We start from the raw sequence: 13,075 nt of genomic DNA, 5'->3' as shown, positions 1-13,075 counted from the left end.
CCTGGCGGGCGGCAGCTTGGAGCGACCCAAATCCTTAAAAACGGAACAATACTCCTCCCCAGATACAAACCAGAATTGCTCAGAAAAAAAAATGGCTTGTTATTTAAAGAAGAAAGGCTTTAACTTTTACTCCCATCCCCAGTCAAATTACCAGGGAGTCTTTTAACTTCAAAAGCCCAGAGAATCAAAGTTGGTTGTCTAAGATGATACCAACTCTGGCAGAGCTGCCTTAAACCTGTGGAATCCAGGCCTTCAGAGGGGCCTTATCTTTTGGATTTAGGGGGCCCTTGAGCCCAATAGGACCACGTCCCACCCTCGGGAGCGCAGGACTCAGTAGTCCCCCTCCAGCATCTTTTCCCTAGCGTAGAGTAGAGCAGGAGGCCTGAGTGCGACAGCGGGAGGGGGTCAGAGCAGCGGGGACCCCAAGAAGTCACCAAGAAGCCTCCAGGTGCGCACTGGATCTCGCCTTAAATCTTCACCCCGAGTTAAAAATGCACAGGCAGAAAGTACGAACCGAGGGCGGCGCCCGCAGCAGGCGACGCGTGCTTGTGCAAGGATTAACACGCCGTGGGGAGCGCAAACCGCAGGGCCCGCGCCGCGCGGGGGTCGCAGGGGCGGGTCGTGGAAAGGGGAAGCTCAGGGTGTCTGCGCCCGGGAGCGCGGACGCGAGCCGGGCCTGGGACCCCAGAGCTCGCCGCGCAAGCTCGGAGCGGAGTCCGAGCTCCGCAGCCCGCAGCCCGCAGCCGGCGCCGAGCGGGCCTCGCCCGAGGCTGCAGGGAAGGCGGCGCTCCCATCTGCGCCGGTTCCTTTGAACTGGACATTCCGACGGGAACGCCGACGACGCGGCACCCAGTCGGTGCAGAAGCCCCGCGGCTGCCTTTCCCCTCGGGCCTCAAAGCAAAATTCTTCAACGGCCAGGGCAGGGCCTGGCGCGGGGCAACAGCGCAGTTTCTCCAGTTTTCACTGTAAATTTGCCCCAGATTTAGTCTTTTTGACGTTTCCTTCCCGGGGAGGCACAGCCTCAGGCACACACTCAACGCGTTTGAAAAATGTCCGTCATTTACCTTAAACAGGTACCCTACCCAGGAACCTCTCCCGCCCCCTTGCACGGCTCTGAGAAGCTGTCTTCTTTTAGAAAAGCTTTAATGATTTGAGCAATTCAACGTATTTGAATGACTCTTAGGTGTGACTACAGAGGAAAACTTCCATGTATTGGATAATGTGACCGTTTACAATATAACCCACATTTTTTTTTCAATCCTGCTTTGGCCGTTTTGCTTTATTTTGTTTTTGTATTAAAAGCACTTATAGCCGGGTGTGGTGGTGCATGCTTGTAATCCCAGCATTCGGGAGGCTGAGACCTGAGGATCATGACAGCCTCAGCTAGGTAGCGAGGCCCTTCTCAACTCATTGAGATCCTGTTTAAAAACTAAAGAGACTAAAAAAATAGGTTCGGGGGGGGGGTATACCCCGGAGGTGCAATGCCCCTGGGTTTCATCCCTGGTACCACAAAAATAAAAATTAAAAAATTAAAAAGACTAAAAAATAGGGCTGGGGGTGTAGCTCAGAGGTACAATGCCCCTAAGTTCCATCCCCAGTACCACACACACACAAAACGCATTTATATCTGGAGACCCAAAACAGGCAAGGGTTTCTAGACCCATTTAGCAGACCACAGTGCCCTGGAACCCCCAAAGAATGCAGAAATTTAAAGCAGAGTGCTTGGTGCCAGTGATTCAGCATTGCCCAGAAGTTAATCACCGTCATCATAACAACAACAATAATAACAATGTCAACAACAATAAGATCATTCAGAGATACAAGGCTTAATGGTTTTCCTAGCATTTGTGACTCAACGACTCCAGAACAGTCTATTCTGCCATCTCAAATCCCAAGCTCTGCTTCTGGGCTTTAAACACCCTTGATCCCATCACTTCTGAGTGGCCCCTGATGGTGAAAGTCACATTGCCTCTTTGAGTCTCAATTTCCTGTTCCGTAAATGGCGGTCAGGGCCCGTGAGCTCCAGGCGGCCTCAGTGACCCAGAGCAGGACTGGCTTTGGAAGCCCTTCTCCATGTGGAATGCCCCAGATCAACTGATATTGTTATTGTTACTATTCTTATTGCAGTTTTGGTGTGCTGCCCCCCTGGCTCTCCTCGCCTGAGGAAACTCTATTATGTCTTTCTTGGAGGTGACCTCTACAGCAGCAGAAACATCCCGCACTGCTACCAGTTCCCAGCGCTTTCTGACTCTTAAAAAGTGCTTTCAAGCATTCGCAGTCTCTTCCAGTTCCCACATAGCTCTGTGTCATTCCCAATTAAAATAGTTGGCAGAGTGAATATTGGTGGCCTGTGATCAGAGCCCCTGGGCCGCAGCCTGGGCCCCAGCACTGTCTGTCTCCCTTCTACTAAAGAGCTCTGATCCCCTCTGTTGCCCGTATACATCCTTTGGAGCCCAGGAACTCCAACAGTTTCCACATTTCAGGGGAAATATCTTGTTTGCCCTGTAGCTCAGGCTTAGTTTTCGGTGGCCTTCCCCAGCGCAAAAGCAGGAACCTTTCTACAAACTAGCTAAATTCTGTGGGCTTTGCAGGTGGAGGCCAGATTGTACATTTTCCTGCAAAACAGGGACTGAAACTTGGGTGAAGGAGAGCGGATTTTTGGTCTGGTTGGTACAGAGCTCTCCGGTGGCCAGTTAGGGAGTCAGAATCTCACAGGACTCCTGCCTGATAGGTCTGCAGGCTGAGCGGAGGGTCTGTGCCTCCGGGTTGCTCCTCCATCTGGCCCAATCTCTCCAGTTTGGGCCACTGAGGACACTGCTGAGCCGCTCAGAGTCTGGACATTGTGTTGGAGACCACTTCAGACTGTCACGAATGCAGTCACATTTGCCTCCCTTCCCAGTGTGGGGGGTGCTGTAAGAATGCTGGGACTGCCAAAGTCAGAAGCCATTTAACTTTTGAAAGTAGAACCCAACATCAGCTCCCCTGCTTAATCCCTGCACAGGCAAGACACTCTCCAGGGGGCGTGGAAGCCCTTCACACCTATAAGCAAGGCAAGCCAGGAGGCCCAGGTATCTGTGACACACACACACACACACACACACACACGCACGCACGCACGCACGCACGCACGCACGCACCCACGCACGCAAGACACATTTGGCAGCAGACTCATCCCAAATTTGCTGCCCAGACAAAGATTTGTGGTCTCAGCCTAAATCCTCGGAAACAATTCCACTGCAGTTCACAGTACATTCTGGCCCCTTTCTCGGCCATCCCTCCTTGCCTTGGTTTACCTATCTGTAAAAATGGGTGAGCTGGACCCAAAGATCCCCAAGCCAGGCTCCAGTGTTTGTTCACTAACTGAAAAAAATGATGGAAAAATAAAGAAGACAAAGGACCTTGGTCTTGGGCTACAGCTCAGATGTTCTGGGCCACCATACCAGGAAGGAGGAGACCAAGGGGAGGGCCGCCCAGCCACAGGAGCAGATGAATCAAGACCCTTGGAGCAGGTATTGGAGTGGCAGGGAGCAGGACTGACTGCTTTTCATCTTAAAAAAAAAAAAAAAACTAGAAGAGTGGAGAGTGGGAAAAAAAAATACTCTGAATTCCCAACCAGAATCCCATCCGCAGCGCAAGTCCCAGGTAAAGACACCTGTCTTGGGTTGCAAAATGCAGCTGGAAATTCTCATAAGCTGCTCTGGCCCTTGAGGTTGTCTGAGACACTGGGGGTGAAGACCTCGAGGTATTGCATCTTCAATGCAAGATCCAGACAGGCCAGAGGGTCATTGCCAAATTTGGATCGAACTGAAATCATTTGAGCCCCGGGCAGCTCCAGTTAGGCCTGCAGCCGCTATCCAAATAGGAACGGAGGAGTGGAAGCGGAGGAAGAGAAAGGAAGGTCCTGCCGCCCGCCCGGGTCTGGAGGAAGGTGGGTTCTGCAGTGAAAGGGTGCGACCCTGGGCCTCTTGCTCCTTCTCCAGACTAAAGAACATCCCTGGTTCTGTTGCCATCAAATAAATCCCCGAGGATGGAAAACAAACTACCCTCTCGGGATGCAAGTAGCAAACAACTGCCATTTTCAGAAGGAAAAAAAAATCAACCTTTGCTTGCAAAAGAAGAAAACAGAAAAGAAGAAGAAAAAAAGAAAAAGAATGAAAAAAAGAGAAAATCCTCCATAAGTAGCCATCTCTGGGGAAAGGAAGGAAGGGGATTGTAGCATTACAGGAAACGTTCCAATTTTCTACAAGAAAATGCATTTATGATTAATTATAAAATTAAAGTGTAATTTTAACACATTTTAGAAAGAAACAAAACGATTGCAGGAACCATATGTTAGTTGGGCTGGGTGGGGGGTGTTTTCCTCCGCCTGGCCTTTCGCTTTTCGCTGTTTCCGGAAGCGGGATCCTGGGGTGAAGCTCCTGCGTCCACTCTGGCTCCGCGGGTGCTTAGGCCAAGGCCTTCAGGGCACCCTGGCTCGGAGGCCGGGAGGCTGGGGAGGCCGTGGCTGGGGAATCCTGCCTTTCTGCTCCAGGTGAAATTGAAAGAAGTCGGGGCCTGGGTTTCAGCGTTTCCCGGCTGGCTCGGGCGCGCTGAGCCGGGCCTCAGTGCCTGCGATGTGGCTTTAACTCCTTGCAGCTCGCGGGGGACCCAGCACTCGGGCCTGGTGGAGGTGAGCATTTCGCTCCGATGACTCTTTGATATTCTGGGGCACCTCGGAACCTCAGCCAGGCATACTGATCTGTAAAATGGGTGATACATAAACCTCGCCCTGCCCAACCTCTGCTACCCCAGTGGATTTCCGTGCCTAAGAGAGGACGCGGAGTCCTTGACAATACAGAAACTCTGAAACAAAGTAGAGTACCTTTTGCACCAGCAGGGTGAATGGCGGGGGCCTTTCTAGGGAGACGTTATTTCAGTCTTTAGTCCCCCCTAACCGAGTCGAAATTTCAACCTGTTTATTTTTTTTTTAACTAGCTTGTTTATGAAACGAAATAAAGATTGAGTCGCTTAAGAGAAACGTTCCCCAAATCGAAAGCAGACAGGATGCGGGAGAACAGGAGAGTCTGTAGATTTGGGTAGGGGTAGGGGATATAAATTGGTTATTGGCTTGTATGCCGGGCACTTAGACTCTTAAGAGAAAACAAAGAATCTTAGCAATTTGCTCCCGGATTCTGTGGATTTTTTCGGGATTCCTACAAACTCCCTACCCGTCCAAGTCGTACTTCCCAGAGTTAAGCGGGTTTAAATCCTTCCCTCAGGGCGGGCAGGGGGGCTTCTCCCGAGGGCCGGATGACTGGGCGTCCTTAGTCTAAGACCAAAATGAGGTGAGAAAAACTTCCGTACACTTCCAGCTGGTATCCCAAAGCGGCACAGAGAGAGAGAGAGAGAGAGAGAGAGAGAGAGAGAGGGAGAGAGAAAGAGAGATTTTCAGAAAAGTGTCTAGGAGGGCATGTTAAACAACTTATAAATTAAAGAAAAAATACAGAGAATAGTTTCAGAACTTCACAAATCTTTTTTTTTAAGAAAATATTCTAGTTGAGTGCACAGTGCCCTTAAGGAGGCGAAAAGCGGCGAGATTGACAAAACAGGTAAGATCACCTGTCTTAGAAACAGGTGTGGGATGGGACGGGGAGTGGGGCAGGCGCAGGGCGCAGGGGCGTGCGGTGGACACTCGGGGCTGGGAGGCGGGACTGCTGAGCACGCCAGGGAGCGGCTGGCCGGGGATATTCACATTGAATACAAAAATAACCGTTATTTGAATACAAACAACTGAAAAGTGCTACAAGTGTTAACCTCCTTTTGGGGGAAAAAAAAAAAGAAATGAAGGCAAGTTTGCGAAGGGCTGCTGGGACGTGCGCTCTCCTGGTTCGGGGTTCCCCAGCACTTCCTGTTTGGGTGTAGACCTGGACTTCGGAAAAGAAAGGCGTGGGGGTCCCTGGCCCTGCACCCCGAACCTCTTCCCGTACATTAGCACCCTATAGGACGCCCCCTCTCGAGTTCGCACACCCCAGAGAGGTGCGGCAGAGGTTCCCCCAAACCAAGCCCTTCGCGGTTCAAATTAACCATGGCCTGGGGCCACCTGGCTTTCGTCCTCCGGTCACAAATGCAATTTCCAAAAATTAAAAATTAAAAAAATATGTAGATACACATAGATTGGTAGCATGGATACCATGAACTAGTGTGGCCTAGCGCACGCACGAAGCTCCCGGCAGGCCTGGACCTCTGGGGATTCGGGTTATGTGTTTTCCAAGAGACCTGTCCGCTCAGGGAAAGCACCCCACCCAGGGAGACGCAATCCGAATCCAATCCATTGTCGTGGCAATAAATAGTGTCCCGGGCTTAGAGGCAGGCCAGACGCGAGCTGGGCCCCTGGGCCTTTGGGTACCTCCGTTCATATTAGAAAATGGCGCCCCCCTCTGGGCAGTATAAGTGGGTGGCCAGGTGGCTAGCGGAGGCCAAGGCGCATCTCATCCTCCGGGTGCCCCTTGGGTTGGGATACCCTGCGCGGCTGTCGGCGGCCATCGGGGCGCAGGAGGCCTTCTCTGCCTCCCCCAGGAGGCTCACTGGGTGCCCGCAGTGGCCGCACAGGTGGAGAGCGCCCAGCCCGGCAGGCAGTAGTAAGGGTAATAGTAGGAAGGCTGTAATGGCAGAAGCGAGGGTGGCCGGAGCACCTCGCCGGGCAGGTACTGTCTCTGGTCGTCGCGCACCAGCACCTTTACAGCCACCTTCTTGGCGGCAGGCGCCGAGGCCAGGAGGTCGGCGGCCATCTGCCGGCGCTTGGTCTTGTAGCGCCGATTCTGGAACCAGATTTTCACCTGAGTCTCGGTGAGCTTCAGCGACGCTGCCAGGTCGGCGCGTTCGGGCCCCGACAGGTAGCGCTGGTGGTTAAAACGGCGCTCCAGCTCGAAGACTTGGGCGTGGGAGAAGGCGGCCCGGGAGCGCTTCTTGCGAGGCTTGGGCGCCGCGGGCTCTTCCTCCTCCTCCGCGCCGCCCGCGGGGCCGCCTCCGCCTCCGACGCCGGGGCCGCTGCGCAGCCCGGGCACGCGGGCACCTCCCGGGCCAACACCGTCGTCCTCCGCCCTCGGGCTGCGGTCGCCTGCCGACCCCGATGGGGTGGGGGGGAACGAGAGAAAGTCAAATGGATCGAATCACGTTATGTGCTTGTACATACACACCGCACATTAGTCTGTATAAGATAATCCCACACCACTAAAAATTGGGGAAACAATGTTTCAGCTGCAGCGAGTCTCAAGAACCCGGGCTACCCAGACTGGTTGGGAACAGAAATATTCTCTGATCCCAGCTAAGGAGAGGTGAAGTCCAGGAGGCCACAGGCACTGGCGATCTATCTCAGAACCCGGTCCCACCCGCTTCCCTCAGCTCAGCTAGGCTTCCTTTGGTGCTGGCCGCCGAGGCCCGCCGCTGTGCCAAGGCTGAGGATCCAGGGCCGGCTTCCTGCGCTCTAGGCCCCAGGCTCCTGTTGGTAACACGGGGACCCCGGGCCTGAGCGTCCTGGTAGCCCTGGTTCTCAGCACCGAGCTCCGGAGGCCTACGCTGCTCTTCTCTCCCCCGGTTAGGGTTCACACATTCGCACACACACGTGTAGTCCATCGTCCCAACACACACACACACACACACACACACACACACACACACACACACACGCTGTGTGTAAAGGCAGAACAGAGAAGATGGGGAGCCAAAGATTAATCTAGAGTCTTCTGCCCCAGCCAGAGGCTAAAGGTAGATTCCTTCTGCCCGGTCACCTAGGAATACTGTGCCCAAGGCCTTGGGTGGGCTTCTCTCCCTCCCTTTCTTAGCTGGAAATGAAATGAGGGCTGGGGCTAAGTGGCCAAGAGAGGGAGCTGGCCCTGTTTGCCTCGGGTCCTTGGACCCCCCGAGAAGACACAGCTCCTGGGCCTTTCCCGCCCCCAGAGGCCCACCGAGCTGGCTGGCTGTGTGCGGATAGGCCTACAGCAGAGAGCACCCAAACCGGCCGCAGGGGGTGGGGAGGCTTTCAGACTAGAGAATGTGCCAGTTGGTGACTGAGGGGACCTTTCTCCAGGGTGTCTCCAGGATGACCCTCCCTCCTTCAGACTGCTGCCAAATTCGCCTCCAGCTTCTGGGTCCTCAGCCCAGTAAGTGCTCCCGCAGTCCTGGGGGCTGGGAAAATTAAAGGCCATTTTCCGGGGGCGCCCTCGGCAGTGTTCCTTTCTACCGATTCCTGCGCAGCGAGGCTGGGTCTGGAGACCTCTAGGTATTAGTGTGTGCGGCCAGGGCGAGGTCACTGTGCACTTGAAGTCTCTCTGGTCCTTACTTTGGCTGATTTTGGGGATTTGAGGACAGAACCAGCTAAGGCACCGGCAAAGACCCTCCCTCCCGTCACCCCGCAGCTCAAGATGACAAAGGTTTTCTCCTAACCCTGTCCAGGACACTTTGTCCCAGGACACAGACCTCGGAGGAGTTCCCTGGACCTCTAGCGGGACTCAGTTCCGGGCAGGACAGAACAGCCCGCGCCAATGCGCAGAATTTCGGGACCTGGCCAGAACCGGAGCCCCGGGCGCCGAGTGCCCGGAGCAGGCCCACGGTACTCGGGGCGATCCCCTCGAGCCAGCCCCCCCCCCCCCGGCCCCCGAAGCCGCGGCCGACCTGAAACGCTGGCTGACATCTCGCTGTCGCTCCGGCCCGCGGCCTCCTCCTCGGGGTCCCGGGCGGCGCGCAGCTCGCAGCCCGGCCGGTCCAGGCCCAGGGTCCCGCCCGCGCGGCCGGTCCGGCTGGCTCCCTGCGGGTCCGCGCAGCGCCGCCGGCCCTCGTTCTCCTCACTGAGGGCCGAGTCCGAGTCCCAGCCGCTCGGGCTCTCCGCCGTGTGCCCCGCAGCTGTCCGGGTCCGGGCCGGAGACGGCAGCCAAGAGTCCTCGGCGCCCCCCAGCGCGCCCGCGTCGGCCTCCCCGAAGAGCCGCCAGCAGCAGACGGCGGCGGGCGCCGCGGCCACGGCCACCGCCGCGCCCCCCGGCGCCGGGCGCCCCTCGGGCACCGCCAGCCCGACGCGCTCCTCTTTCTTGTTGAGGATCGCCTGGATGGAGAAGGGCGTCAAGGTGCTGGCGCCGCGCACCGCCATCAGCGCCGCGGGCCGGGCGCGCGGCGAGGGCGCGGGGCAGCTCGGGGCCGGACCCGGGGCGCGGGCGAGCGGGGCGCGCCAGGCTTCGGCAGCCCGCCCCGGCGAGTGCGCAGCCCCGCGTCCCTGCGCCCCAGGGTCCGCGCCGACCCGCAGCCCCCCTCGGAGGCCCGCCGCGCCGCAGCCCCCTGCGCGGGACCAGCGCAGGCGCGCCCCTGCCGCGGTCCGAGGGATTCTCTCTTCGCCCGTCGGGGCGCGCCAGGCTTTGCCCCCGGGGGGGGGGGGACGCGGGGGAGAACCGGTGGGGACCCCTCCGCGGCTGCCGTCCCCAGCCGAGCGCCGCCGGGGCGCACGGCCCAAGTCACTTTTTCTCTGCGCCTCCTGCAGGACTGCGCTCCGGGCCGGTCCTCCTCCTTCTTCCCCGCCGGGCCGGCTCTTCCCGAGCCCACCCCCCGGCGGCGGCCGCTGGAGTCCGAGAGGAGCTGGACACCTTTTTACCCTCTGCCCTAGTTTTATCTGTTTCTTCTCGCTTTCCTTCCCCGGCCTTCCCCGGTCCCCCCCCCCACCCCGCCCGCCCGGGTGTCATTCCTCACCGCTGAGTGACAGCCCCAGGCCACGCCCCTTCCCTGGGCCGTCCCGGGCGCGCGGGGCCGGGGATTGGCTGGCCCCGGCGGGGAGACCAGGGCCGGGGGAGTCGGAACTGGGCTCGCTGGGACTCCGCGGACCGGGTCTGGGTTAACCCGTTCCCTCCTTAAGCCGGGTCCTCGAAGCATCCTCCTGCAAGGGGGAGGCTCGCCCACCCCCAAACTAGGTTTCTAGCCTGTGCAGCCCTGCCATCAGCTGCAAACTTCCAGAGCTCTTACGGCAAAGCGATGCGCAGTTCTGTCAAAATCCGCGGCGAAAATCCAGCCTCCTGCAGTTTCGTGAATGAGGCTCGGAGTTTCCGTTCTCGAAGGAGGAGGATTCCAGAGTCCAAGAGCTAAACGCGTCCTGTTTGCCCTGAATGTTCCCGGGTTCTTTGCGGCTCACGTTCTTCGCGGCAACAATCAGTTAATTAAAATCGTTCCAGAAATACTTTTCTTTCCGTGACATCTCCGATTTGATTCGATTTTATAAAGGGGGTTTTAAAGCTTAAAAATGTATCGTAAGGCATCTTTGGGCGCGTTTCTGGGATTGTACAGTCATTACCCTGGGCAGTCAACACGGAGCGAGTTTAATTGGCGTTAAAGTTTTACACCAGGAAGGAAGAAAAACCCTTTCATTTTTTTTTCTTTAAATATTCGGTTACTTGTGAATTCAGTAGGAACAGATGCATGTTTATTTGGAAGAATATTTGAGGATTGCCATAGTAATGATCAAGAACTGACGAAGTTTAATGCCCTTAAAAACAAGAAACACATCATTCTATGTACTCGAAGGCACCAGTAAGAAACACACATATTGTGGGCATGTCAAAACACGCCTCCTATTTGTGCTGTTTATTTTTAAATTTAAAGTGTGTTCAAGGAACATATTCTACTGTCTTCCACACGCTTGACCAAAAAGTCAACAATATCACATACACAAGCTTGAACGCTTAAATACATTTGAAGAGCTGTGACGCTGAATTAATGAATTGCTGGGGTTTGCGTTTGGGGTGCCATCAGAGGAGGTAACATTTCCCCCTGTTGCCCTGTTTTTATTTGTTCTTCTTCTGCACAAGTGGAGAAGATGCAGGCACAGATCATAATTTTCAGCCTCACGGTGTTTGTTTGTTTGTTTGTTTGTTTTTGTAGAGTCTAGATTTTTCAGCCTTCGGGCCACATGATGTTTTCTTGTTTTGTGTAGATCCTGTAATGTCTCCTGGGGAAAATAAAAAAGACACCTTTCACCTGAAGTTATCATTGACCTTTATAGGTCTTTACAATAACAATTATATTAGATTCGAGGGAAAGGTGTTTAAATTTGGTGTCGGAACTCAGCAAGTGGGGGGGGGGGCGTGCTTTTCTTGCGAAGACAGGAGGACGACAGAACGCTTATGAGGATTCTAAAAAAAGTGTCCCTCCCCTCTTCGACCTTCTCCTGTTTTTGAAAATTGCCACTTACCCATCGAAAGAGTGTTGGGAGTACACACAGATGGTGTGATTCTCCGGGGGGCGGTGGAGGACGAGGTCGGCCGAGGGATGGGCAGGTGCAGACTGGCACCCGGTACAGCTGAGGCTCTGTGGGACCAGCGCTTGGTTGGAAAAATAATAGAGTGTGGTTTGCAGAAATAGAGGCGGGCAGAGAGCTGTTTGGGGTTGCACGGCCGAATCCCGGGAGCTACATACCTGGAAACAGTAACTACTCTACTCTAATCACCGTTTGGAGTTTGGCTGGAGAAGAAGTTTTCAAAGCGCGGAGAGACGCGGGCCGGCGAGCCGGGGCGTCGGGGCCGCGGTGGGCGCCGCGGGGAGTGTGGCCGGGGCCGGCGGCCGAGCCGGGCGTCCTCTCGGGCTCCGGGCGCTGCGGGATCCTCGCGCCAGGTGAGTCCGCAGGCGGCGCTGGGGCTGGGTGTTGGGGGAAGGATAAACGCGGAGCTGCAACTGGCAGCTGCTCCTAAGAAGGGTTTGGGTGGGATGGAAAGGTGTTGGGGGACGGGGAGCGGAGGCGGCTGGATGCACAGACACCCGGGGCCTAGACAGAGTCCAGGTGGGCGAGACGGGTGTGTGGCCGCTCCTTTCTCGTAGGGTCGCAGATGGCGGGGGTCTGCGGGTTGTCTCGGGCCCCCTGAAGGGGGCTTCCTCCAAGCCCACCCGCGAGCTCCGGGAACCCCGCGGCCCCGGCGTAGGTGGCGCCTGGAGTTGGGTTGGCGCCGCGCTCGGGCCGGGGGCCAGACGGGACCCGCCGAGCCGGGGAGCCAGGCTTCCAGGGGGCGCCCGGCTCGCTCACCCCGCTCCCGCGCCTTCCTGCAGGGCCGCGACCCCTCCTCGCCCCGGCCGCGCTCCCTCCCGGCCTCCTCTAGCGCCCTCCTCCCAGCCTCCTTCCTCCCGGCCTCCTCCCTCCCCGCCTCCTCCCTCCGGGCCTCCTCTAGCGCCCTCCTCCCCTTCTCCTTCCTCCCAGCCTCCTCCAGCGGCCTCCTCCCCGCCTCCTTCCTTCCAGCCTCCTCCAGCGGCCTCCTCCCCGCCTCCTCCCTCCCAGCCTCCTCCAGCGGCCTCCTCCCCGCCTCCTTCCTTCCAGCCTCCTCCAGCGGCCTCCTCCTCCCTCCCAGTTCCTCCTCCCAGTTCGGATCCTGCGCGCCCCCTACATGCGGCGCCCTGGCGTCCCCGGGTCAGCCGGGGCCTTGAGTGGCTGCGGCCGGCGGGAGAGGCTTCTGGCACAGGCCCTCAGGGAGTGGGATGGGGATGCGGATGGGGATGGAAAAGCCGCAAGGGCTGGGGAGGAGGAACGGCGGGCCCCAGAGCGCGGGGATTTTCGCGTTGGGCCCGAGCGCGATGCGTTCCGGCTCTCCGCCACCTGCGGGAGGAAAGCTGGAGACCGCCTTCTCCGCTCCTAGCGGCCCGCGGGGGTCCCCTCGCAGCACTGGTGACCTTGACCGAAGTCCCCTGCCCTGTCTAGTAGCCACTCTTTTTTTTTTTCGGTATTGGGGATGGAACCCAGGGACATTCTACCTCTGAGCTACACCCCCAGCCCTATGTTTTATTCATTTGGAAACAGGGTCTCACTGAGTTGCAGAGGGCCTCACTAAGTAGCTGGGGCTGGCTGCGAACCTGGACCCTCCGGTATCACCCTCCTAAACGCTGGAATTACAAGCGTGCGCCGCCGCCCGCTGGCAGTCACTCCTTTAAAGCGGGGTTTGGATGCCGGGCAGTGCGAGGCCCTTGCTCAGCTGCTGGGGGAAGCGGAATGGGAGGAGCTGGGCTGCAGCCTAGGCCCAGGTCCTGCTGGGGACTGACCCCGAATCCCCACCGTGGACTCCAGCCAGAGCCACCCAGGCGTCTG

General features: G+C 57.3%; 1 protein-coding gene across 1 annotated transcript; it reads right to left on the bottom strand.

The window, feature by feature from the left end:
* Positions 1-6,560: 6,560 nt before the first annotated feature.
* NKX3-2 (NK3 homeobox 2) lies at positions 6,561-9,118 on the bottom strand (the record flags this gene model as incomplete). Its single annotated transcript, XM_080697485.1, has 2 exons — positions 6,561-7,096; positions 8,650-9,118. 2 exons carry the CDS (start codon positions 9,116-9,118, stop codon positions 6,561-6,563), a joined length of 1,005 nt encoding a protein of 334 aa, XP_080553611.1.
* Between the last annotated feature and the right edge of the window lie 3,957 nt (positions 9,119-13,075).

Source organism: Muscardinus avellanarius (genome assembly GCF_963383645.1).
Source record: "Muscardinus avellanarius genome assembly, chromosome: 6".
Classification (NCBI taxonomy): domain Eukaryota; kingdom Metazoa; phylum Chordata; class Mammalia; order Rodentia; family Gliridae; genus Muscardinus; species Muscardinus avellanarius.
This window is presented reverse-complemented; position numbering and strand designations above follow the sequence as displayed.